This window comes from Athene cunicularia (assembly GCF_003259725.1).
Source record: "Athene cunicularia isolate RWA chromosome 1 unlocalized genomic scaffold, athCun1 chr1_part2, whole genome shotgun sequence".
NCBI classification, from domain to species: domain Eukaryota; kingdom Metazoa; phylum Chordata; class Aves; order Strigiformes; family Strigidae; genus Athene; species Athene cunicularia.
The window spans coordinates 13,724,995-13,752,172 of record NW_020799092.1 but is presented as its reverse complement, the minus strand read 5'-3'; the positions used below and the strand labels follow the sequence as shown (position 1 = coordinate 13,752,172).

The following is a 27,178-nucleotide window of genomic DNA, read 5'->3' as shown; positions in this document are numbered from 1 at the left end:
CCCCCCCCCTTTTGGTTGGCTTGTGGGACAGGTGTGAAGCTAGAGGATGCCCCACGTGGTAGGCAGAGCGGGTGTCTCTTTGGCAGTGCGGAGACACGTTGCATGGTGGGGCTGTGGAGGAGATGAGATGACCTTCTTAAAGTGATCTTGGTCATGGCTTACCAGAACAACCCAAGCCACAGCTACGTTGGAGGGTGATGAAGCCTCAAACAAACTTCATGATGCGTTTTCACAGGTTTCTCTCAAGCCAAACTGGTGATGCGCTTTCTAGTGCGGGGTGTCTGGGGAAGAGAGGCTATCAGTTATGTGCAAAGTTTTGGTTGTCCCTGAAAATACATCTTGAGTGTCAGCTCCAGCCTCATGCTGTAAAAGTTTGATGTGGTTGGGGGGTGTGTTATAGGCTGCTGCGAAATCCCTAAGGCAGAAGCTGCTCATATTTTTGGCTAAGTGCAACATTCCGGTAAAGCTTTCCTGTGAGTGACTGTGCAGGATCTTTCATGCTTGCCAGGCTTTTAAATACCAGAATTTAAACCCACTTCTCTGGAGATGGAGACTACAAAATGATGTAGTTTTCTTGCTACTGCTTATTTTTGGAAGTTACCGATGTAGTTCAAAGCAAATATCTTAGTGACTTAAAGAAGACTGGAATATTTGTGGTCTTATTTTTCTGGCAATAGATGAGACTGAATTGTGGTCAAAATAGGATAAAATGTAATTATTTTTTCTAATTCTGCCAAGTTTCAGAATTATTCTTTTATTGATGTGCTTTTGGCTTTTACCATTTATTATCTGTTTAGATGAGATACAAAGAACAGCTTTGCAGAGGAAATCCATTTAAAGCGAGCCACTAATCTTCACTGGCTATTGCAGATTTTAATTTTTATTTCTCACAGATGAACCCTATCATGACTGAACCATGAGTGCCTGTGATGAAAGAACTAGTCCATTTTTAATTTGAAGAATTTAAGGATTTGTGTGTAGAAGACTGTGGAAAAGTGACAGAGATAAGTTGTTGGAAGTGTAGTGTTTGGTATTTCATGCCAACAGCAATAGCACAGGCACAATTTACTTACAGGGCTGCTGACAAAAGACGTCATTTGCTGCCAATTTTTGAATTGTTTTGTTTCAGATCCTTTCTGTGTTGCAGTATAACTTTGGCATTGAGTTTCATTTGATTGCAAACATCAAAAAGTTTCTGTGAAAGGATACCAGCTCTGAAGAATGTTATTTTCTTCTTTGCTATGTTGTTAACAGACTCATGTCATTCATATTTAAAAAGAACAAGCTATTTTTGAGGATCTTAAAAATAACAGACGGTTTTCTAACAAGAAAAGTGATTAAGGTTTTTTTTCTAACCGTTTATTTTGTATTTAGAGATGGCTGTGACATATTTACAGATTGCTTTATTTAATCTGACAGAAGCAAAGGGACATGCCAGATCAAATGTCAGATTAAGAATTTTCCGGAAAGCAAATACCTTCTTCCTGAAGTATTTTGCATTGACACATAGTAAACTGTTTTTTAAGTAGCTGATGCATGGGTTTAATTTTGAAGAAAAAGTTTGTGGAAAACAGGCCAAGCTTCAGTTTGAGGACAATACAACTACAGCTGAATTTAGTGTTTCTGCCAGTGGTGGCTTTTGACAGACAGTCTGGATCCAAACAAAGACCATCCCTTTCCATTGTGTGAATTTGGGAAAATTCTCAGTGTAAATTAATAGATTATAACCTCTTTTAATTTAGAGGGCATCTTCAGGAGATTCCTCACAAGCTTTTCAGTCTTTATTAAGACCTCTTATAAGCAAACTGTTGCTATTGCAGAAGTGCTTTGTACAATAGCTCATGCTCTCTCCTTGCTCTTGCTACGTGCTCCCACAAAGTGTGTGCTAACATGGTCCTTTAACTCAGTTCTTACAGCATGCTGTCCTAAGGCAGGGGCAGTCAGGGGAGGAGGAGGAGGGAAGATTATCAAATGCATAAATGTCCCCCGTCTGAATTTTGCCTATCACTTGTTTTCACTTATTTTCTCATTATCACTTGCTGTTTCTTTCTCAATGTCTGTAAATTTGTTCTTGGACGTTAAGGCTGGTGAACTCCCCATACACACTTGGTTTCACTCTCCTGAATGTCCACTGTCCCCCTACCCCATCACAGCAGTGTGATAACTGTTCCTCTTTCCATCCTCTTATCTGAAAGTCAAGGATTCAAACTGCAGATGAATCATTTCTACCCCACCACCCCCCCAATTAAGGGAAAAATGTGTGTTTAAATTGAATTTGACAAGTAGCTTCAGATTACAAGTAAATTATGGAAAAATTTTTAAAAAATGAAAAAAAGTTTTGAAATAAAGCAATGCTCTTCAGGCTACATTTACAGGGGGGTTCAGGCACTTCTTTTCTCCTCAGATTTCTTTGCAAATTGTGTCCATATTTCTTTCTGAAACCAGACTTTCACTCACCACTTTCACTTGATTTACCAGAAATGCTCACAACTAAAACATTTTGTGCCTCTCCATTGGAAAAAGTTTCTTTTTGGGCTAACCCCAAATAATGACTTAAAAATATAGTTCAGTTCAGCAAACATATTTAAGAAAAAAAACCCAGCCAAGCATTTGCCTTCTTTGAGAGCAGGCTCAACTGTAAAAGTTTGCTTCCTTTCCCTTCTTCCTCAAATCAAACTCTGTTCCAGTAAGTTATTTAAATTCCTTAAAGAGTTGTTTCATGAGCTGAGATTTGGACCAGCTGACCCTTACCTGCCCCTATGATTCTTATCAGTGCCTATAAATTTTTTGGGGGCTGACACATGGAGGAGGTGATAGGCCCTTTTTCCCAGGGAGCTCTTTTCTGTTCCCAGCATATCCTCATGGTTGTGGTAGGGGCAAATGCATCCATCCCTGCCTCAGGGCTGGGTGCTTGTGCTCCTACCTTCACTGGCGTATTTACTGCTGGACTGTGCTCCTCACTGAGTCCTTGCTGTGTTTTCTGGGGACTGGTTGCCTGTGTGGGGCCGTGTATTTGTCCATGAGAAGTAAGTAGACTGCCTGAATATGGTGGTTTCTGGTTTGTCCTGTTCTCTTTGTTTCTTTTTCCCCTCATTCCTTATTTGGATTGTTTTGGCACTGTATTTGAATCCAAGGTGGTTTGCTGTTGCTAGCAGTGGTATATTTTATTTCCTACTTCCAGGTGTGTATCTTTCCTCTCCTGTGCAAAGTCTAGGAGGCTCACCAGAAAGAGACTGACAGTCTCGCAGATGCTGATTTTTTTGCTTTTTCTCTGCCACATTTTACTGATAGAATGTATTTATTCCTCCTCTTCTGTCCTGTTGTAAACTTTTCAATTTTTCTATTTCTTTTTTAAAGTTTGCTTACTTGGGTCTCAGGAAAGGCAGCGGCAAGAGGTTAGCACCTTAGTTCCCTAATTGCACATACATAATTTTAAAGCCACCGTGGTTCCTTCTGTAAATTAGCAGACCAGTTGGACTAGTGTGTGTTAGATGAAACACTTTATGGAGAGCATCAAATCAATGCAGTGGGCCTCCACATCTTTTATGGCTTGTTTGTAAATTTTTGCTGAGATGCTTGATTCCCAGGGACACCTCAATAATTTCAACTTACAATAATGGAGCTTTGTGCATGAGTGGAGGATAACCTCCTCCCCTCTCCACATAAAAGCTGGTGAGTAGGCTATTTTTTTGTGATTAGGGAGCGTGTTTTAGATACCTCACAGACCCCGTGCTCCCTGCCTGTGTGTGGTGGGTCTGCAGCAGCCTGTTTACCAAGCTTGGCCCTGCAGAGTAAGTGTGTGGCCCGTGGATGCTGTGCTGTGTTTTCAGGAAGGCTGTATTTGAGAACTGCCAGCCCTTTTCTGTACAAAGAAACAAAGGCAGCAGTCAGTCTGTAGGAGTCCTGGCTCTCCTCTGTTTTTTTGGGTCCATCTGACTGGACTGGTTTGTCAAAAACACAGCCGCTTTCTTAAGTGGAGCAGTTCTGGGGAAGGTGGGCTCTTGACTCCCTCCAGTGCTGCAGTCCAGCTCCTGAGTGCTCGCTGGGGACACAAATGGATGGAGCTCCAGTAGATGCAGATTTCTTGGATCCTGTAGCTGGATCTCTGGCAGCAGCAGAGGTCTGACTATCTCCATCTTTCTCTTCCTTTCTCTCCTTCCTGGCTCCTCTTTGTTCCCATCCCTTTCTCCTTTGTGCCTGCCTTCCTTTCTTTCTCCTTTATCCCATCTCTTTTTTTTTTTTTTTTTTTTTTTTTTTTTTTTTTTTTTTTTTTTTGTAACACATACTCACATAGCCTCTTCTTCAGACGCAGATTTTCAGCTCTCTACAGTCCAAACAAATACAGGCATTGCAGGAGAGAGTTTCCTATCTCACTGGCTTTGCAGGAGCAATGCAAGGAGAATCTGCTGCTGTTCCTGCAGACTTCTGCTGGATGGTGTTTGGTAGGGCTAGAGACTCTGGGGAGCTGATACAAATCGCTAGTGAGCATTGAAAATGGAGGGTTTTTCCCAGTGGCTTGTCACATGCCCAGAAGTGGAGTGAGTAGATGCTGAAAGCATCAACAGGCAGATCTCTGCAGTCCCTCTACTAAAATTCAAATCCCTGCTCCAAATACAGAACAACCAACATTTTCCCAATAAAGTGATTGCATGATTTTGTTGATATGGGCAAATCTCTCTAATTGCTTTTTCAGGAACAGCCTTACTGTTCTACCTGATACTTTCAATGAAGAAAACAATTTCAGCTTGACACAAGCTGCTGGAAGGGAAAACTTTCAGCCTGAAAGTTCTTCAAAAGAACAAGCAACTGAAAATACGGAAAATAAGGGTTTGTAGTTGAATACATGGAGCAGACAAAGCTGCTATCAGTGCTGCTTATAATGCAGTTACCTGAAATACCTCTATATTAGCCCTTAACTGGGCTAGGACAGGGAATAACGAGCCTAACGGTGGCTTTCAGTGCCTCAGGTGTGTGTGATGTAGAGGAAGTAAAATGGCTGAAATTGATGGAAGCTTTAAATTGCAGACACTGTGCTTTGGTTTCCTGAGAAGGTGGAAGGTGGCTGTGCTTTGATGAGGTCTTATTTTTCCTGTTAGCACTGCTCCACCTTGTCTCCTTGTCGCGTCGGTGGAATGTCTGGTATGAGTGGAAGCCTTTTTCATCTTCTTGGTCACATCTTTAATCTGTTAAGTGCATTTTGCTACTCTCCTTTTTTACTTTCCTATTCCTGACCCCTTACTGTGCCTCTTTCTCTTCCTTGCCCTGTTCCTCCCAGTTTTCTTCCTCTACTTTCATCCCACACAGAATGAGGTATGTATTCCCTAAAAGAATAAGGAAAAGCTACAAGTGGGATGGCCTTCTCTGCTGTATATGCCGGTGGAGTTATGCCCTGCTCAGCTTTTCTCGGAAATCCAATAAACAGCAAGAACTCCAAATGTAGTCACAAATGACAATGTACACAGAGAATACGTGACACTATTAGTGCAAATGAGTTAAAACAGGTGTGACTTTCATAAAATATTTCTATGGCCCCCTAAAGAGTCTGTAAAACTGCTTCTGTTTGTGTGTGTTTATGCATCTGGGTCTCTGTGGGTAGTAGTAGCTGGGGTTTAAAACTCTCTGTGGAGATAAGGAGCAAGGATGCCACACATGTTGTGGGGAATGTCAAGACTACTCATAAAGAAGGAAGCAGGAGGGTTTTTCTTTCTTCTCCCTTGCAAAATCTGTAGCAGTGACTGATATTTTATTTCCCTGCATTGACAGGTATTTTAAGCAAGTTAAAAATCCAGACGTGTCTGGAATATATTGGTTTTTCTTTATTCAGTTTTTTTTTTGCTCCACGATGGATTTTCATTCCTGTTTTCTCCCTGGGATATCACATACACTTGCCCTTCGATGGTGGTCCTCAAGGAGGAATATAGGCCAAGCTAGGTTGAAAAGATACTTCTCCAATATGCAGTGTAGCTGACTGGACAGATTATAAAGAACTCTTCAAGTAGGAAAAGGTAAGGTGGCCTCTACAGACAAAATATGGCTCCCATAACACTTCCACATTCTCAGCAGGGAGCCTGTCAAACCGGTTTGGAATGAGGTGTGCATCTACCAATGAACTAAAGCTTTGTCATTTGCTTGAAATAGCCCCTTCTGAGTTTAAAAATGTCTTGATTAGAGGTGTCTTAGTGTTATCAGTAATTAAGAGTAAGTTAACAGCCTTGCTTTTATACTTATCTTTCTAATGTCTTCCTTTAATATAAGAGTTTTGAAAGTCCTAGTTCAAAACTCTGGCAGTGGCTGGGGGCTGGATCTGTTTCCTGGGAAGAATATAAATGGGAGCAGTGATCTTCTCACAGCACAGGGACCTGGCCAAAACAAGCTCTTGAAATACCACAGCTTGTTCTGTTGTGTACTTATCTTGGTCTTTTAGATGTCCCTGATGGGACCATCCATCATACATTTTAATTGTTTGTTCACTTGCCTTGAGAAAGCCTTCAAAGGGAACACAAGAGTGAGTTCATATTTTATACCAAAGCTGAGTCAGCTGCAGCATGGGATAAATGTGTTGCTGATACTGGTCTGGGATAGCTCACAAAGCTGTTGCAATGAACGGCAGCTGAGGAGCTGCCCTGCTCCTTACTGTAAACTCTAGATGCATCCAATGGTACAGGCAAATTATAAAAGCTGCCTGCTTCTTAGAAAGTTTGTTTTGATTAACACAGAATCCATCTGGTACAGCAAAGTTTACATTCCTGTAAACTGCACGGTATTGAGTTTTACTAGGCCACCTACCCTGCTGTCTTCAATTATAAAACCTCTGGGTGCCCTGATGATGTAATTGATTTCAGGATGAGCTGTGCTTTTCAGGAAGCCAGAGCTGCCAAATAACTGTCTTGGCCTCTTCTCGAACTGTGCAAGAGAAGTCCCTGCATTATTAAGCGATTCTTGGATTTATTGTTTGTTGTGATTCTGGTTGTTTCAGGGAGTGTTGCTGAAAGGCTTTTAAAAGATAGCAAGTAGGCAATTACATGCTGGTTTGCTTTGTGGGAAAGCTGGCACAAAGCAGAGGTGGAACCTCTGCCCAAATGGGCTCTTTTCACACTCATCTAGCAAACCTGGGGATTTGGATTTCCTCCTCAAATTTTATGATTTCGTTACGAAAATCTGGGACACCCACACCTCAATATGTTTGCCTACTCTGGAGGTATCGTTTTGCTGCATGGAGCTACCATCAGTACAGTTTTCCTACATGCTTCCCCTGCCTGCTCTCAATGTGGGAATGAATGCATGTGTGTGTGTGTTTTGGCATAGGGAACCACATTGTGCTGGTCAGGGTGGAGCAAGTGATAGGGAGTGGTTCCCATGAACAGGGGGATGTTTGGCAGCCTGGTGTGGTTGGCAAATTCATGAAAACCTGACCTGTAAATGACTTTATACAAGGCAGCTGTTTAAAATGGGTATAAAACAGTTACTGTTGTAATTTCTTTGATTGTCCTAGCTAAAGACAAAATAAAGAGCTTTGGCTGATCTTAAGATTGTCTGAGCAAAATTCAGTGTAACTTTAGATGTGTTTGCAAGCTGCAATTTTACATGTAAAATGCAGTAGCTTTCTGTGTGTCATGGACATGTAGCAAACTTCCTCATCCAGGTCCCAGTTAATGTGATTTTAATGCGTAAACTGTGTATAGTTCTTCGCCTGCACCAGACATGAGATGTTTTACTAGTTACCTTCCCTGAAACAAGTCGTAGCCTCAATAAGGTACTCTGGAAAATCACATGGTTCTTGTAAAGCTTTGATGCATTGAGCATGACCCATACATTTATGCCACTTCCGCAGGTTGATCTGATGGGCGGACAGCTGGATTATCAAGCAGTGAACCATGTTATTTTTCATGGTTTCCAGAGAGACTTCAGGATAGCAGCTTTCTCAAAATGGAAAAGTTTTGCTGCTTAATGGAACCATTGTGGAAAGAAACATTTTGTAACTGAAGCTGCAAGGTAGCAAAAATGTTTGGAGGAAGGATCAGAAAGCTCAGGACCCTCTGAACTCTCGTTTCACCCATTCCCAGTTACCCATTGCTTTCATTCTGGTTCCTTCTTGCTTGCTGCACATCTGCTCTCTAGCACAGAGTGGTGGTTTGCAGTTGGTCAATGCAGGGGTTGCTTTTTCTCCTGGAGATGTTACTGCTCCACAACATAAACTGAGCAGCCTGTCAGGATTTTCTGCAATGCTTTCAAAAGGCCTGCTCTGCAGTGGCCAGAGCTACCCTGCAATTTGGTGAAGCACTTCAAATTAACTTTGACTAGCAGATAAACTCATGCCTTGAAATTGTGTTTGGTAGCTTGCATGGTGTTATGCTTGCTACAAGAAAAGTGCGAGATGTAGACAGTGTTTTAGTTACTCATAGTCAGACAAAAGAAGTTAAAATCAAGATGTTTAAAGAGTAAGCATTCCTGCACTCTGCTGCCAAGGGTAAAAGAGCAACTACTGCCTTCCTTTTACGTTCATTTTCTGGCTTTAGTTTTCTCCTCAGGCCAGGCTTGAGAGGAAACAGAGAGATGGTAATAATGAGAGTTCCTCTGTGCTCTCTTGTAGTCTCTAGACCTAGATCAGTGTTTGCAAGGCCCTGAAGCACAGGCGCACTTTCCTGAGCCTCAGCAACCTAAAATGAAGTTTACCCTTCTTGCTACCTTCACAAACGGTGTGTTGTCCCTAGCAGTTGTTCCAGCTGGAACATCTTCAATGCAAACTTGATCTGTTAGCCAGATCCTCACCGAGCATAGCAAAGCGGTGGGGTCTGCATGTCCCCACCTCCCTGAAGGTGCTGCCCCCCAAACTTGTAGCTTGACTGACCACATGTGGCTGTTCTGGAGGGTGGTAAACATATGGCCACGACTTTTAGGTCACTGATGCAAGGCAGTGCAGTTTTTCAAGAATCAAGTTGGCAGGCTTCTTGACACTGATAAAAACGCTCTTCTGTCTCTAACTGAAGTCTTGGAGAAAAAGCTGAACTGTTCTGGCTGATCTTTTCCCAGAATATTTCCACCTAAAGCAAATATTTGTAATGGAAAATTTCTGCCCAAAGTGTTGCAGTTAGTTAAAACTACAAGCAAGTGAAAACAGGTTCTTGAAGAGGGTCAGGCAGTGTGATTAATGGAGGGATCTCCTCCCTCCACCCATAAAAATATAAACAAGATGCAACCCAACACTTCTGTTCCCACTGCAAGTCATGAGGGGGTTGAGTTTCATAAAAGGTTCCTATAGGGAACAAAAGACTGGGGTTTGATCCAAATGCTATTAAAGTCACTGAGAGTCTTTCCTTTTGGCTCCGGTGGGCTTTGGAGCAGGGCCATGGTGAACACTTGAAGGCCAATCTGACCTTTCATGGAGAGAGAAAGCTGAGGGCTTAGTTTCTTCTCACTTGTACTTGCTGGAGCCTGATTAAAATCAGTGGGAGCTCAAAAAACTTTGTGCTTTGCAGAGTTCAGACCTTGAAGACTAGTCTGACATTTAAGTCAGATTCGGTGCTTAAATGTCAACATTTGTAAATAAGTAGACACCAAAGACTGAAAGTCATCCAGCTTGCTTTACAATGTATGGTTTGGTTCCTAGGTTTTAGGCACGAGACTTAGGGAAAGTTTTCTGAAAAGCTGCTATTTTGTAGAGAGCACCCAGATGTACTTCTTGTTAAATGCTGCCTCTGTTTCTTGCTGGCTTTGCCCGTGGTGCTTTTGTCTGCAATGTAATCTTTTCTCCATCTTGCCATGGTGACTAGGCTTGCAAACTTCTATTGTAGAAAATTTGAACAAAACGTCAGATATTACAGACTCTTGGCAACATTAGGAATTGCTGCAATCTTGTTTTTTGAAGACTTGAAGGGTGGAAGCATTCAGATGATAGACTGAGGAATTTGGACAGAAAATAAGATGCTTTTTGTACGCTAGATGCTCCTGGGAGAAACAAGTATGATGCTTTCATGCTTGGAAGGGTAACTTGCATGCAGGTGTTGTGATTCATGCTGCAGTTTTTATAAATCATTTAAGTAGAGTACCCCGATACTGATTGTATGTTACACAGAGGAACCTGCAAAGATTTTACGTCTGAATTTATTGTTTACTTGATATTTATAATTTCTTAAAATTCTTTGTCATTTTTAAAATGGTTTTCTAGATTCTGTATGCTTAAAATATTCCTGTTGTCTCTTCTGTATTTCTTTTGTTTCTCATCATTTTATTACAATAATGAAGTCTCTGTAAAGTTCAATAGAAATGGAATTATCATTGAATTAATGTCATATGTATGGCACCGTTTGTTATATTAAGAAAGCTCCTTAGAATTTGGCAAGTGCTTCTGATCTATATTAAAACAAATGTGCCGTTTTGGCTCCAGATACAGTTTAATTTTACTCATTGAGAAACAGGAAGGTTTTTATGAACACTCCTACAACAGTAAGCCACCTGTGTGTTTGTCTCTTGTGCAGTTAATTATCATAAGACCTTGTCAGCAGACTTGTAATGAAACTCTAAGCGTGCAGAATACACTTTAAAAAAAAAATTAAAATAAGTTCAGTTCTACTAGACAGTTATTCCCATCTCTAGAGACGGAGCAGAGAGCTGGGAACAAGGACTTTTTGCATTTTAATCATGGCCTAAAATTGAACTTCTCTGTGTGGGTGACCTTTTAAAAACGTGTCTCGGTATAGTCTTCTGGGAGTCTGAAGCAGCAATCTTAGTGAGACACACATGGGGATTTTCTGAGGATTAAGGAGTTAATTGATGAATTAAAAAAAACCAAAAAACAAACAAAAAAACCCAAAAAACAAAAAAAACCACCCCAAACCAGATTTTGATAGGGAAACTGCGATGTATTATAGTGTGTATTATTTGAAGTGGTCTCAGTATTTTATTTAAGTCATGTGGAAAGAGCTTTGAAGAGTAAGAGTGATGTCATTATTACTGCCCATTAGTTTAGGGTGGTTAAAACAATGTACAGCTTTTTTCTGGTTTGAAACAATAACTCATTTTTCAGAGTACTTCAACAGATATTTGTTCTCTTATTTCAGCTACCTGACTGCAAATAACAACCAGAACTTCTTATATACTGCGAGGCCTTTTTTGAAGAGAGCTGCCTTGGTGATAAGCTACGTAAGTACAAATGGACTTGAGTATGTATTTATTTCTTTGTATGTGACAAGACTGAACGTTGCATGGTGGTATCCCAAAAGACTTGGAAAGCTTTGATGGTAGATCTTAATGCAAAGTTAGTCTTGGAAAATAGTCTAGAAAACTTCAGCTGGGCAGAGACAAGACTACTGCTGTGTTTTCAGTTCAAATGTTCTTTTAATTTATAGCGATTGCCCTTACAACTGTGTAATCATCTGCAAGTATTTCCTGCCATAAATACAGGGGGACTCTCTAGTGCTGGGCTGATTTCTCAGTCGCATGCTGTTAGTTTCAGTGCAGGGCTCGGTAAGGGTCACAAGAAAAACTCTGCCTGCAAATGCTTTCTGCTTGTTGCACTCCAAGCAGGACTTGGCATGTTGCAGGGAAGAAAACAAGCACCTCCATGGGGGTGTGCTGGGTGTGCAACTCCCTGTGCTGCTCTAGGAGCCAGATCCACTTGCTTGTCCATTGACAAGTGGTTCCCAGAAAGGTGGAGGGGTGCCAGACCACAGAAGTCCTTACAGGGATTAGGATTACATAGCATGAGAAACATCCATGGAGCTTGTCCTTACACCTGTGCCAGCATGAGTGAACAATAATAGCTTTGAAGACATCAGCCATGGTTTTCCCCTCTGTATTCAGGTAGAGATCAATAGCAAAACTCTGCAGTCTGAGACACAGCTCAGATTTGTCCTTCAAAGTGCCGCCTATGTCATGGGTAGCTAAGATATGCCAGTTGCTGTCAGAAATGCACAAATAAAAAATGGGAGAAACACAACAACATAGCATGCTGTCTGTGCTGAGGGTTGGCACACTTGTCACCCTGCATAGCGTGGCAAAACTGAATTTTGCCTAAACTGTTGAGCTACTAGCTTCTAGGCACAGAGCAGAGCATGGAGACCTATCACAACAAAACATTTGCTGGAGGCCTTAGTTCTTCTTAGTAGTGCATTGCTAACCAAGCTCTTCTTCTTCGAAGGTGATTCTTGTGTTGTATTTCCGCCTCTGGATAATGGGAGGATCCATGCCGATGTTTTCGGAGCAGGACAATCCAGCTTCATTCTCACCTTATTTACTGACGAGGTACAATGCCACTAATCAAACAAAAGTTTTCAGAAGTGTAGTCTTGATGTTATTTTTTTCCCTGCACTAAAATGTTTTACAGATGGCAGATGACACTTGTTTTGTTGTCTTAACTTAATTACTACTCCTTATTGCTCTGTCCAGAGTAGAGAGCAACCACCATTACTTGAACCCTAAAACATGCTCCAGGTCCTGTAGAGCTATGTTATAGATGCTTTCTTACTGAAAAATGTTGGCTTATTTTTTATGCAAAGCCCAAAGAATATAGTTAAAGTGCCTGAGCACAGGACCGGAAAGCCCAATGACTGAAACCTAATCCTAAACCTTAAAACTGTCTGCTCCTGAGGTATGGGATGCAAGCATTCAGAGTTTCAGCTTCAGCTGAAGTTGCTATAAAAAGGGGATGACCATGTCTGTTGGCAGAATATCAGTGGCTGATCAGTGAAGGTGGAAGGCGGGACCCCAGTGGCACAGAGTACTGCACAACTCTGGCTAAGCATAGGATGGACTGCCATAGATTAATTAGAAACAATGAACCTGAAATTTGTGTTAATGGATTTTTTGCTATTTTACCACTTTTTTTTTTTTTTTTAAAGATACATAAATGCTTATATTTGGTAAAAAGTTTGGGTTTACCTTGCCTGGGACCTGGTGTGTGGTTAGGTGGGCTGACACCACATCCCTCTGCCTCTGCTGGGCCAGAGCAGCAAGGAAGTGGCAGCTGTGACTTAGCTCTTCCCTCCAGACCTGACCAGACCAGTGCTTTGAGAAGGTTGTAGGAAGCTGATTTCCTCTTAAGACAAGGCCATGTGCATAACTGTTTGCTCTGGTTAGCAATTTAATTGAGGAAAAACACTTTGGAAGCTTCTGGAGGAATTTCCTGATGTCTCAAATGAAAATAGGAGTCCTCCTCTCTGTCCCTTTCTGGCCTTGCTGACTCCTCGTTCCAGCAGTGGAATTGCAGCTGAGATACAGGTTAAGATCAACCAATCCTTCCTTATTCAACATCTGCTGAAGGATCAGACTGGATCTCATTTGGGAGACCTTTATGACAATGTGACAACAGCTCATATTACCATCAAGGCTGAAAGTGCTTCCAGGAAACACGTTGTCTGATTTGGAAAGCTCTGATCTGTTCGCAGCATTTCTGGCAGAGTCATTACTACCAGACTCTGTGCGGCACAGCATGAAGGATTTGCTGCTGTCCCTTTTTGATATGTTTATGCTGAGATGGGGGTCATCGAGTCATAAATGATCCTGGCCTGATTCCAGTTACATACTCTGTGCTGCAAATGTCTTTCATGTGTTTGTCTCTTTACATCTTGTAATGACAGGGGAAGGTTTTTTAAACTCAAAAGCTAAGTCATTCTTGGGGTATAAAACAGTGACTATTTTTACCACTGGCACTGTGGATTTTATTAACAGCCTTATGAAAGACAAGTGAGAGTGCTGCTGGCTGAGGTCCTCCCTGGCCCTAGCAGCATCCCTGCCTTCACCTGCAGTCCAGCAACACCTACCTGCTCCAAACCTAATTAAGGAAACTCTTGCCAGTGTTACTGTTCTGGAGGGATTCTAAAAGCCTGTAGTTATCCCAGTTCATCCACTTCTGCTGAGCCTGATCTTAATCCTCACTTTAGCCAATTTACCCAGCAGCTTGTATCTTCCATCCAGAAAACCCATCCTTTTGGCAAGCCCAGATGCCAGCCGTTATGTGGCTTTCTAATACACAGAATTAAATATAGTTTGTCAGTTCCTTCTGTGCTGATCTTGCCAGTCTCATGGAGCTGTAGGAAGAGTAATTGGTCAATATGCTTGATACCTTAGGGTAAGTTTCTGGACATCAGGGGTGGCAAATTTTTGCTGAATGTGTGAGTGGTCAGTCCTGCAAGGTAGGTAGAGACCTGGTGACTCTCTGAACTGACAGCCATGATGCACTCACTGACTACAACCCTTATCTTGGCAACAAGCCACCTCCTTTCTCACCTCCTCTTTCAGACTCAAACTGTTAACTCTCACCTGAGACTTTATCTTACCATGGTCAGAGCTGAAGCTGTTGCTGCAGAACTGATGTGCCAGTGATCAGGAGTGCAGGACTGGGATGTCATATGGAGCCATCAAGGTTGAGTGATGTTGGCCTAGTTTCCAGGAAGATCTGTGTGTCTGGCCTGCAGGAAGACTATAGACTGAAGCGCAGGGCTGATGTTCAGCTTAGGTGCTAGGAAGAGGGAGGCTGAAGAGATAATATTTTTAAAGCCTTGTACTTCCACAGGATAGAAGTGGTGTTAGTTGAGTAAATTGCTTGAGGGTGAATTTGGAGGTGATACAACTTGTTGGCCCCAGTGTTAGGTGTGACATTAGGTTAGGGTCTAGGACATCAAGACTTGAGGATATTCAGCATCCAAGTAGGTGCTGGTGTGTGTGGTTGCTTGCCCAACTGGTGGATACCCAGTGTGGTTATGGCCCAGGCTCAGAGAAGCTGCTAAGCAGTGTCTGTTCCTTGACTGTGGACACCTACAACAGCAGCATATGAAGAGTTGTTGTGAGAAACTTTTAACAAGATTTTGAAGGCAGTAATTAGGTCACAGCACTGAATTAAAGACAGGATCTGCAATTTGGGTTGAAATAGGAGGAAGGGACTGGAAGAGCTAAGTTACATGTCAAGACCAGAAGGGAGAAGCCCCACGAAACTAAAAGAAAGGCCAGTGTTGGGTGGTGATCTTGAAGTGGTTACTAAACACCTTAACTATGGCTGAAGCAAGGGTTAGTGCTCAGGCAGCAGACAAGTTGTTTTGTAACTCTCTGAAGATCAAACTCGGCACAAATGGGAGTTTGTGTTTGTAAGCAGTCGTCTTTATTTGCACTGAGCTGGAAATGTGGTTATTGTGCATGTCTTGCCAGGGTAAATGTTATGGTTTTCAACAGTTGGAAGTTACTGTAAGACTTGTCCAACTCTGGGGGGCTAGGAGGAAGGCTGATGACAAGTGGAATAAAAACAGTAGTCTGGAAATGTGTGGCAGTCTTTGTGAAATGCATAAAGTTAGATCTGGAGTTGGGGTCTTGGCTGACATAGAATGAACCCAGAGGAGGACTGTTAACTCTTGCAAGGTTTCTGTGTCAGCTGGTGAGCTGTACAGGCATGGTTTGTCCCAAGGCTGGCAAGGGTTATTGGAGTGTTTCTAAAATTTGGGGTAGGTGTAAATTGTGGGTTTGAAAAAGTATTGAGTAATGAGGTCAGATTTTTGTCAGCCCTTATGCTGTTTGTAGTGTAAATTAGATGGCTGAGGGTGTAAGAGGTCTATGTATCTATGATTGTGTGGAGGACGGGACCATATTAAGGTGTATCAAATGAATCTAAGAGGAGACAGTGCAAAGGAAGGCAAGGAGGTGGCTTGCAACAAGTAGTTGAGCTGGGGAGTTCCTTCCTGCAGGATGCTGTGGGTGTGCTGAAAGTTTATGCAGGCTCAAAGAGAGATTTGCCAAGTTAAAAAAAGAAATCCAGGCTACTAAATATGCAGAAACTACATCCAACTCAGGGACGTCATGCTATCTAGAAACTGGAAGAAATTTATGTTCTTCTATGCTTGGCATTAATTTTTGGTCACTGCTGGATAGAGGATCCTGGTCTGGACAGACCTTTAAAGGTATGGACCAGTCTGGCCTAAGAACATGGATATATATTCTGTGTAACCTGTCTCCAATCTTGCATGACGCAAATGCATAAATTAAAGTAAACAGATAATGATTTATTTAACCATTGGAAGATGAAATATGCTGAAATAGTGACAGTTTTTCAGTCTTTAAAAAGAAAAAAATCATCTGTTCAGTGTATTCACTAAATTACTGTCCTTAAAATTACAAGTGAATGGGACACAAATAAATGCTTTGGAAGTCAGCATATGAATGCTTCAGTCCCTGAAAGATACTGGGTTTTTTTCTAATATTCCCAAATACCTTAAAACTTAGTGACGTAAATGAAAGCCACATTTCCATGTCCTTCAGTGTGTTGCTTGGCATGGGTGATCTGAGAAGATGGAATCTGTCCATCATTCATTCTTTTTCTCAGCGGAGGCAGAAATGGAGGTGTTGGGAATCCTACTATTTCTCAGCCCTGACATTACAGCCTATCCATACAGACTGTTGTATGCTGCAGAAAGGATGTACCTTCTCCAGTGATCTACCTTAAAGAACACAAATTTCCAGTCATTGTGACTTACCATCCCAAAATCTGCTATGGGTAAGCTGTTGCAATAGAAAACCCAGTCCCAAACCTCTGTTAAAACAAACATTCTTGTTTGTATTAGATGAAAATTGAGGAAGAATGCAATTAGAAAGGTTTCGAGAGCTACCCAGCTTTAGGTAAACAGTGTACTGAAGTGCAGCTGGAGTGTTAGTAGGGCATTGAGCAATGGGCTGTCATGCTTCAGACGTTTTGCACAATGTTTCTTTCTTCTGCCATTCTTGAGGGGAAAGAAGTAGGAGGCCTCTGGATAAACAGATTGTATTACTAACACCATAGTAAGACAAGGGAAAAGTCTATTGTACAGCATGTCTCAAGGTATGTGAAACAGATTAAATCCTACCAGTAAATTCAAACTAAGAAGGTATGTTTTTCTAAATCATATCTTTAGGCATCAAGCTATATTAATTTCTGCTGGCAGTTGGCCTGTGATCTCCCTTAGCTGATCACTCTGGGCATGAAGCATCCTTATTTATGGTGTTGCATTAAATAGTTAATGCATTTCTACTGACTGCCTTGAGATAACATGAACTGCTGTCCCTGTAAGCTGGCTTTCTGTATTTCTTTGCTGTTTCAGTCAAGTAAATGAGAATTCAGTGCCGCAGAAAGCTGGAGAAATGCTTATACATACAAACTGGCACATACTCCTTTTCACAGAGATTTGTGACTGTTTTCCGAGCAATGCACTTAATCATCCTGGTTGTAACTTCAAAGGGAATGAACTACTGAGAGGCACACAGCAGACCTGTGCTGGAGAAGTGGGTCTCTGTGCCAGCCAGTTCTGCCAAGGCAATAGATGTCAAGTGCAGCAGCTACTCAGGTATGGGATTTTTGTGAACCTGAGGCTAGAAACTGGCGTTAAAACAGACCTCTGTGGTGTATGGGTTCTTAATTAGCCAGGCTTGCACATGTTTCCTGAGTGGAAAAGTTCTGCCTATTTTGTCAGTGCTTTCTGTCATGTGCTCAAAGGTGCTTAACTTCAGCCCTATGTGTAAGCCCTGTGGGCACCTTCAGGACTCACTTCTAGACAAAAGAGAGAACAACAGTGTTGATCAGAATTGCTGTCATGACCACCCAGGGGACAGACAGTCCATATATGAAGTGTAAAATCTATTCTTTATTCCAAGGGGGCTGGAGGTCGAGGGGAAGCCTGTCTAGAAGATGGTGCTACAAAGCAAATGCCATCCTACAGTAGCAGGTTCCCAGAGCCATGTGAAAGATTTCAGTATCTCAGTTAAGTGTTCTTGGTTTAATGTACAAACCCAGGTAGGTAGTGCTTCTCTGGAAATAAGGCTGATAGGCATTTTATTGGGTCATGGCGCTTGCTGCAAACGCTGGTTACACAACAAAACTTCCCTGCCAAAAGCTTGCTGCATATGGAGTGGAGGGGGTGCAGCCAAAGCAGACACCATTGGCTCCTATAGGCAATGCATTTTGCTTTTCAAAACATTTCCATGCAGGAGGGCTAGACCATGGCCAGTCTCCAATTCAAAGCAGCATGTCCAGGACATCCCTTTGGCTCCTGCCAGTGTGGGATAGGTAATGCTCTGAGGTGCAATGGACCATTTCCAGAAACGTTATCACAGTGGGTTTATGAGGTCTGTTTTTTAATTTCCTGAGGATCAGCCACCAGTATCTCAGTGGCTGTCCAGAGGACCCTCCATCCCCAGCTGCCTCAGTGAGCCTCTTCCGAAGCAGCTGCCCACCAGTGGCTGGGAGTTTTCGGCTGCATGACTTCTGGAGTGTGCTGCTGTCTGTGGCAAGCTGAGGATCATGTTTGATCACAAGGCACATTCTCACCCACAGCACATGCGGGTCTGCAGAGGGAAAACAGTACAAGATCAATCCCAGCTTTTCCAGCATTGAGACTATGACAGTGGGCTCGGGTTTCACTGGAAATTCACAGGCTCTCTTCAAAAATCGGATATTTTTCAGATTCTTAGCCACAGAGTTGAAACAACTGAGAGCGAGCCATTTACCAGATCAAAGCTTTTCAGGCTATGAAGCTATAGAGGACAACATAGTCTGCCTTTCCCCCTGTGCCCCTGGTGCACACAAACCCACCTTCCAGAGAAGTTACCTTGCTATTCATCAGGCTGCAGCTGTCTGTTTATCTGTATCTTTGTCTTTCCTACTCCTCTCCTCTACTGACTGGCAGTTCTTTTCCCCTAGATGCAGAAGTTTTCATGAAAGGGAATAATACACAGGCAGTTTTTCTAGTTACGAGCATTTTCTGTCTAGCTGATAGTCACATTTGGATGTTAAATTGGAATTAGTCTGTCTGTTGCTTTTTTGTGTGGTCTTACCCCACTGTCACTGAATGTGCTGGATAGACAGTGTGATTTTTTTTTTTTTTTTTTTTTTTTTTTTACTTCTAAGGCTATGAAAAGAAAATGTTTAGGCTGACAATATACAGAGCAGGAAAATAAACGCATGTGGGAAGGTATGACTAGACTGGTAGCTCCCCAGGGGAAGCACAAATATATACAATTTTAAGACAATATCCTTAAATACCACCACCTGGTTATAATTGCAGCCACATGTGTCCTAGGAGGACATTATTGTGAAGCAGCTTGTCAAACACACTTGGTTTTAGGGCTTTGTAGAGGTTGAAGAGACCCTTAAGCTGAAATCGGTTCAGCTGTTAATGCAAGTGAGAAGCTCTTTTCCATGATAAAGGAGCATTTTTCTCCCTTACAGTGAACCAAAACTTCTCTGGGTCCCTGGCAGTGTGGAGGTCATCCTCTCAGAAGAGCATTAACGAGGTCTGTGACTTCTGAAATGGCAACGACTATCTTCCTGCCTCTGTTTCAGATCCCCCCTGCTTCTTCCTACACCCCCTTCTATACCAATGAAGTGCACTATTATCACATCTTCCAGATAGGTCCATTTTTTTCCCATCCAGAATAATATTTTGCCTTTGCCTTACCAAAATATCTAGTGCAGCCAAGATCTTGCACTTGCAGGTGGATACCCTGCCGGGTCTTTGGGGTTAAGGTTGGTTGTCAGGGATGGGCTGTCCCAGAACTCAGTAGGTTGTAGGCTGCACCACTGCAGGCACCTAGAAAGAAGAGAGTCCCTGGCTCCTGCTTTAGTATGCAGCTTTGGTGAGGCACAGTCTGAGTCTTGTGATCGCTTGTGTAGCACAGCTTTAGAAATAAATCTGTATCAGTACCTGGGAGCCAGGGAAAAAAGGCCTAAAATGCTCCAAAATCAGAAAGCAAACGGAACTCCTCATAAATTTCTATAAAACTTGTATTTTCTTAGCTGTCTCGCAATTGTCATGCACTCTGCTTGCCTGGGTTCAGCAGAGCTGAGGCTAAGGCTTTTCCAAGCTCATTAGTCTCTATTACAGCAAAGGGTAACAGACAATCCCTCAAGTATTTTCCTGTCGTATTGTTTGTGGATTTGAAATGAAAGTAGTACCCTTTACTTTCATTTTTGCAACAGAAGCAATCAGTTTAGATAGTTGTTTTCTGCAACAGGTTCTAGATATGAGTCATCCTGTATTTGTCTCAAAGCGTGCAACAGTACATTTAAACTAAAAAATTTAGAACTAAACAAACTAGATTGCCATGACAACACCTGCTACCTGCAGGAGGAGCTGTGTTTTTCTGAACATGCCAGAGATGCTGAGAAGTGAAAAGAAACACTTGAATACCTGCTGAAATTTCAATTTCCATGTTAAATTTGCAAATTAAAAAAATAAATAAATTCTCTGCTGTAATGTGAATGCTGTTACCCAACCTGGGGGAAAACTGATTACCATTTAAGAGGCAGATTCTTCCAATCACCTCACCAGTCTTGCCTGGGATTAACTGATAGAGTGGGAGATGATACAGGCAGGGATTTTTCTGACTTGGAATTTCAGCAGACATGAACAGCAATATACAAAAGATCATTAATTTAAAATGTAATTCACTTAAGTAATTAAAAGAAAATACTTTTGTTGCCCTTTGCAGGTAGGCTGCTGAGATGTAATTAGCTTCTGGAATGATTCCACGAATCTTTGAGTATTTGCAAAATTTGGAAATTATTTCCTTGAGGTGTAAGCTTTGAGAGGGTTCTTCCAAAGTTTCTCCTGCATTTAGCTTTTTCTCTGGTTAGTCTTGTGATATGAGCCATACGGATGTAGAAGAATATTACATGCTTTTCAGAGCCGTAAGTATAATAAAAACCAGCACTGAATTGTCAGTAACTATTATTAGCATCCTGTTATTTTTCTGTGTCTACTACCTAGAATAGCAATAGTTTGTATTGTTTTATTTTATACAGCCATCCATCACATTCAGGGAGATGATACCAAACTTTTGTCTGGATCAGAGCTCCTTCAAGGCTTTCTTGCAGCTTCAAATGCCTCCTAAAATCAGGCAGCGCCCTCCTGGATCTTGCTTCCGTGCCTGCTGATGGCACATGCATGTTCAGTGAGCGTCTTCAGGCTTGATAATGAAAGGCATGGCCAAGGGCTCTCCAGTAGAGTGTCCGGAGAAGCAAACCAGTTAACCATGAATAGATGGTAATGACTGTCACAGGCTTTAAAATAGTCTAGTGCTGTTGGCAGAGTGTTTTTAAGACACTAATTATTGCTGTAATGGAACAGAGTGATTGCTCATCTCCTCTGGGTCCTGCCTCTGGCAACAAGTTGTGCATGTGGCTCCCAAGGAAGATGGAAACCCCACAAGAACATGGAAAGAGAGACTTGTTTACAAACCTCTCCCAATCCGTGCATGTCTTGGATCATGTCTTCTCATCTTCAACAGCAGTTTGTCCTAACCTTCCGTCAGAAATGCATTAATGCACACTAATATGGTTACCCTGAATTCCTCTTAAAATTTGATAAACAGACTCAATTTATTATGGCAGCAATCTGTGTTTATCTCTTCTGTGCTGCGTAACAATTTATCAGCTCCTGCCTTATCAGTGAAGATGCAGAAAAGCAACTAGTCCATTTTGACTGCGATGCTGCAGTTTGCAAAGATCCCAAATGTCATCTCATTCCTTCCTACCCAACAGCCCAGTCTGAGTAAGTAGGGGAAGGTTTTTGGTATGTGTTGTGGTTTGCATCCAAACTTTCATGAATATTGTGATGCTTATTGAAAATGTTAATATGCCAGGGCATAAAAAGACACTTCCTCTAAAAACTGGGCTCTCCTGAGGCATCAAATGCAAAACTATCTCAGTGCTTCTGAAAATCCTGTCTAATATACACACATGTAACAATATCATATGCCACAACATTATTCAGATTCACATAAATGAACAGGCTTTTTCTTTTAAAAGTAAAGCTAGAAATGGATCTCAGTTTGGCTTTTAAATAAGTAGCTGTAAATAAATGCTGGCAACCTTTCCTGAGCTGATGTTGTATTGAGGCTGATACAGAAGTCTGTTTTGTATTGTGGCTGAGCAGAGGTGGTGCCAGGTCACACATCACGAGCGAGCACCTTGATTAAGCTCCACCAGATTTTGTAGTGCTGTGTTTCTCTGTAATGTGGGCCAGAAAAGATTGGTTTGGAAAAAAATGTGTTTGTTAATACAAACACATCTTTTGCTAGAAAATAAATCTTTTTGCTAGAAAAGATATATTTGTTTCTTTAGAAATAGTGAACAATCAGAATGTTTGAGGGATGCTTTCTGAAATAGACACTGGCTTTTTAATCGCTGCCTTGGTTAAGAGAGAAGATGGATTTTCTCTTACTTTTCCCCTTGTTTACTACTGCAGAGTGGGAAAGGGAAGGAAAATGGGGGGTTGGAAGAGAAATATACCAAATGGCTGCAAACCTTAAAAATGTGGGAATATTCCATTTCCATCAGAATTGGTAACTTAGATATGTGGGGAAATGAGAATGTGCCTTTTCCACTGTTTACAATGAAACATGATTCCAGCAGTGTAAGCCTCCCTGCTTTTGGGAAACATTTGTTTTTCAGATGAGAAGAGAAACTGATATCCTAAATGTTTGTGGTTATTTAAAAATGTTTTCACAAAAATTTAGGCCTGTTTCATCGCTGTGTCTTGGCCCAACACCCGACTGCAAACAAACGTTACAACATTATAACAAATATAATATAATGTTGTAAGTGCTGTTGTAAGGGGCTGCATTTTGACCTCAGAAGCATGTTTGTAAGTGGCGAGTGAAACAATCCTCTGCTTACATGGCTTGACATCTCTCGGGCATCCTTTGTTACCATTTTAATAAACCTGCTAAGGTACCATGGCAACTGGGTGTGATAACAACAGTCAAAGCAGGCTCAGATGCAAGAAATCCTATGCAGGATAGAATATAATTTCATTTCTCTTCGAGTATTTGCCATCTTTGGTGCGGTGTACAATGTGGATTTTTCCATTTGCGCGCCAAGGAAGGGTTTGTCTGTTGTAAGGCTGTCATAGTTTTGCTTGGTTGACTTCATGATTGCTGGAATAATCTGCAGCCTCTTGCATACAAAAGTATTTGAACTTTTGTAAATGTGGTTTGAGGGGGATGCCTTTTTGGGCAAGTAGGTGCCAAACAGCAGAAGTCTGGAGGATTTTTTTTTTCCTTTTCTTGTTTTCTTTTTATTTTTTCTTTTTTTTTTTTTTTTTTTTTTTTTTTTTTTTTTTTTTTTTTTTTTTAGCCCAGTCACAAACATGCTGTTCTTGTTCAGTCTTCTGAAAGCCCTGCATACTTCGCAGAGGGCAGCACCTTCCCCATTTCCATTCCCCACTGATTTCCTCTCTATTGAGAATACCAATTAATGAAGATTACAACCATTTGAAAGACTCCCTACTTTGCCATCGCTTCTGTGGCACATCTCATTCAAGTTGTCCCCAGACCTAATAAGCTGTGATGGGATCAGCCAACAATCACTCTGTGCCTCCTTTCTTCTGTATTTTCTCTCTATGCCAGGATGCAAAGAGAAAAGACAGAGAGGTCTGACTTAAATTGCTGAATATTCTGCACATAGGAGAAATCCTAAATTCTAACCTAAAACAGCTAGTGGGATATGGTGTATTGCAGGAGCGGTGCAGTGAACTGTGTAACAGTTCAATAAATGTATGTACCTGCTTAGTCATTATTCATTTATCATTGAAGCTGGTAGAAAGTCACTTCAAAAATCTAACATTCAAGTGGGGGATGAAGATCTGTTAGTTTTCCAAAGGCTAGTACGTAGAAACCATATTGATCTTGTGTTATTTCCTTAAATGACCTATTGAAGTGACTCTCATCTGTGTTAGCATCTCTTTATTGTCAGAGGTATGGTTTTGCCTATGAGTGCAGTTGTTTGGGGTTTTTTTTTTAATTTTTTTTAATTCCTTCCATTGAGTATGTAGTAATTGCCAGTGTTTCATCTGTTGGCAGTTGTTCCATGTATTACATTACCTGTTTTCTTTTGCAGGTTTCTGACTTATTCCTACCTTCTGGCCTTTAATGCGTGGCTTCTGCTGGCACCGATCACCCTGTGCTATGACTGGCAGGTCGGCAGCATCCCTTTGATCGAGTCCATCTGGGATGCAAGAAACTTAGCTACAGTGTTCCTGGTGCTGGTGATGACATTGCTCAGCCTACACTGCATAGCTGCATTCAAGGTAATACCAAAAGACACACAATACAACATTTTGTTTAAAATCTTTTGTTTCCTAATCTTCAGGTGAAATGGTCAGTGAGCACAAGTCTTCCTCTAATGCATTGGGTTGAGGTGAAAAAAACATGCCCCTACCTAACTAATGTAGGCAAGCTTAACAGATGAAAATGTCCCTCTAGTTGAATGTCTCAGTCTCTAATTGGTCTTATTTGAGGGCAAAACTTGGCCTGGGGTCCTGCATTCAATTACTGTTAATGATCCAAACCCCACTGAAGTTGTTAAGTGTCTCTGCCTCTCCCATAATCATTAGACTCTCTGACACTTGCTTCAAACAGGACTGGAAACTGTCATCTGCAGGGCCATTTGAAAATAAAATCAATTATTGTATTTGTACCTTTGCTATGCTTCTAAAACCTAAACATAGGATACATCTTGATGAGACAATTTCCCATCAGCAGAGTAATGGAATGTGGGGAATCTGAAAGGATCTGAAAATGGTTATTTAGTGTAAATAATATAGTTGGTAAGCCATGCCTCACATTTCAGCATTTCAGGTCCACCATTAATCATAATGCAGAAATGAAAGCGAGGTTGTACTAGACTTATTGGAGATAAGATATGCACTTACATGAAAGAGGGTTTTTTGCTGATCATAGGGAGTTACAAGCTTTTCCTCCTCAGTTGTGTTGTGGAAGCTTCTTTAGGAAAGGTGCTGGTAATTGTCCTGGTTCAGCTAGGATAGGGTTAAGTTTCCCCAGCAGAGAGGGGGGAGGGATCTCCAGCCGGGTTATTCATACCATGCTGGAACTCCTTTCCTTTGTGGCTTTGGTCTCGGGGAGCACAGGGATGTCTCTATCCATTGTGGTATTTCTCTGTATATCTTTTGTCTTGTTCACTGTTATTACTGTTTGTTGTCATTGCTACTGTTGTTGTTCAGATTGCTTATTACACTGTTGTATTAAATTTCTTCTTATCTCAACCCGGGGTTTGTGCCCTACTTGTGTCCAAGGGGGGGGAACAATGGCAACGTGGTCTCTGGTCCCGGCAGGGCCTAAACCAACACAGTAATAATTTTTTTAAATAGTACAAAAGTTTCTCTTACTTAAACATATGTATCACTGGAAAGCACTGTAGGAGAGTGACAGGTTTTTAATACCTGTTGTGCTAAAACGTGCAGGTCATGTACATCCTTCAGTCTACCCTGGCAGTCTTCCCTGTGTTCCTGATAAGAGACAGAAATGAACCAGACTGTAGTCATTAATTTAGATTATACATTTAGAGATGCTGTATGGGAAATATGGGAAAATACCCTATTAGGTATTCACTAATTCTACCTGCAGGTTGTACATTCCTCCTGCTTTTATTACTTACTGCCAGAGATACTCAGAAGTGTTTGTATTAGACCTAATCCTGTTCCCAGGGAAGTTAATGATAAAATTCTTACTATCCCAGTAGTGAACACTTCTGAAACATCTTATCCTGTGTTCTTTGAAGTTTTGGTTGCTTTTTATTTCTTCTCCTGTTGTTGAAAATGGTACTATGTGTAAGATAAATGATGTTGATTTGCTGGGAAGAAAAATCTTTCAGGATTATCCAAAGACAATTTGTATTATTTTATTCTGGGTAAAACAATAATCCAGAAAGATTCCTTTGGGTAATTGAATTGTTTGTCTTCTGTCAAATTGCAGAACAAAATATTTCAAAACACTTTGTGCATTAAATGCTTAGATTTTATAATATTTTTATTCCTTCTGTTTTTTTTTCTTAAAGGCAAAACAATTCAGTGTGGATTTATGAATACAGTTTGATTTGAAACTGCATCTTCTATTTTTTTGTGAGAATAAGTTCACTGCTTTATTCTTAACCACTGTTAATGTTGCATTAAGCAACATGAATTTGACTCTTCAGGCATTTACTTATTGGATGCTTTGAAATTAATCTTGTAGATTCATTTGTGTTTATCCTTGATAACCCCAAACATGGTGTAAATTGGATCTGAAGTGGTCTGCTTTTGCATCTAACCTAAGTAAAACCAGAACCATCTTGACAAAGTGCTCTAACCACTCTCTGCTCACAGCATCCCAGCAAACCCACTGTGAACATGGAACAAGGGTTTCTGGAGGTCAACTTGGACATGCTTCCCCCAGCCCTAGGTATAATTAGAGGTAGCTGAAGTATTCTGTTTTTCAGGAAATTCTAAATTTCTGAAACTATTTTCTTTTTTTCTTTTTTTTTTTTTTTTATGATAAATTGTGATACTGCCATTAAGTAATATGAAGATGATTGTGTTGTGCTGAGTATTATGAATTATTGAGAAAAGCAAACAGTAGGAAGAGACATATTTCCTGGAAATAAATTATCCTGTTTGGCTTCAGATACTCTCAGGAATGTCTTCTACAGTGAGGAGAGGAAAGTTCAGGGCACATGAACTGCAGGCACAATTCATTATATTAGGTTCTTAAGAAAGCTTCTTTCCAAGTGCAACAGCAGTAGCTTTTCATATGACATTGCTCCCCCCAAGAAGGACCATGCTTCAGTCAAGCCCCAGACGGACTGTTTCTCGGTATTTTGCAGCTTGTAGGCAGCATGAGATGTATCAGTTGATTTTTCAGTATCATAAAGTTTAAATGTTCTGCTTTCTTTTTGAAACAAACACACAAAACTCTCTTAGCAGCCATTTTTCTCTCCTTTTTTCATTGAAAAGACTAAGCTGGAAGCGGTGGCTTGTGATTTTCTAAGGAATAGTTTTAGAGTGAACAGGCATGTAGTTTGTATGCCTTTCAATTGAGTGTGTAGGTGTGCAGGGGTATGAGAGGACAGAACCTCATAGGCATTCTCATTGGCACTAACACTTTCTGTGGCATGGAGAATGCAAATGTTAGAAGTTATTTTGGCACAAGTGTAGACTTTTGTGCAGTGAACACTGAACTGATTTTCAGTGGCAAGAGGTGATGCATGTGCATCCACAAAACAAGCTCACAGGAGACTCAGAATATATTACATGGACTGTAATCAGAGAATGCATGTATTGGATTTCTGCCTTTGGTGCCATTGAATTTTAAACAGGGCTAATTTGTTGCTGACGTGTTTGATTAGGGTAATAACCCTGTTGGCATGTATGTGCAGTGCTGATAAAGGACATCT

The 27,178-nt window shown here is 41.2% G+C and overlaps 1 protein-coding gene across 1 annotated transcript in view; it reads left to right on the top strand.

The window, feature by feature from the left end:
• The window catches only part of TMTC1 (transmembrane and tetratricopeptide repeat containing 1), a 129,101-nt gene that overhangs the window by 33,067 nt on the left and 68,856 nt on the right, over positions 1–27,178 (top strand). Inside the window, exons 5-7 of the mRNA XM_026868216.1 lie at positions 11,058–11,139; positions 12,137–12,240; positions 23,849–24,038. Of these exons, the coding sequence (XP_026724017.1) occupies positions 11,058–11,139; positions 12,137–12,240; positions 23,849–24,038 (376 nt within the window). The remainder of the gene's footprint in view (positions 1–11,057; positions 11,140–12,136; positions 12,241–23,848; positions 24,039–27,178) is intronic.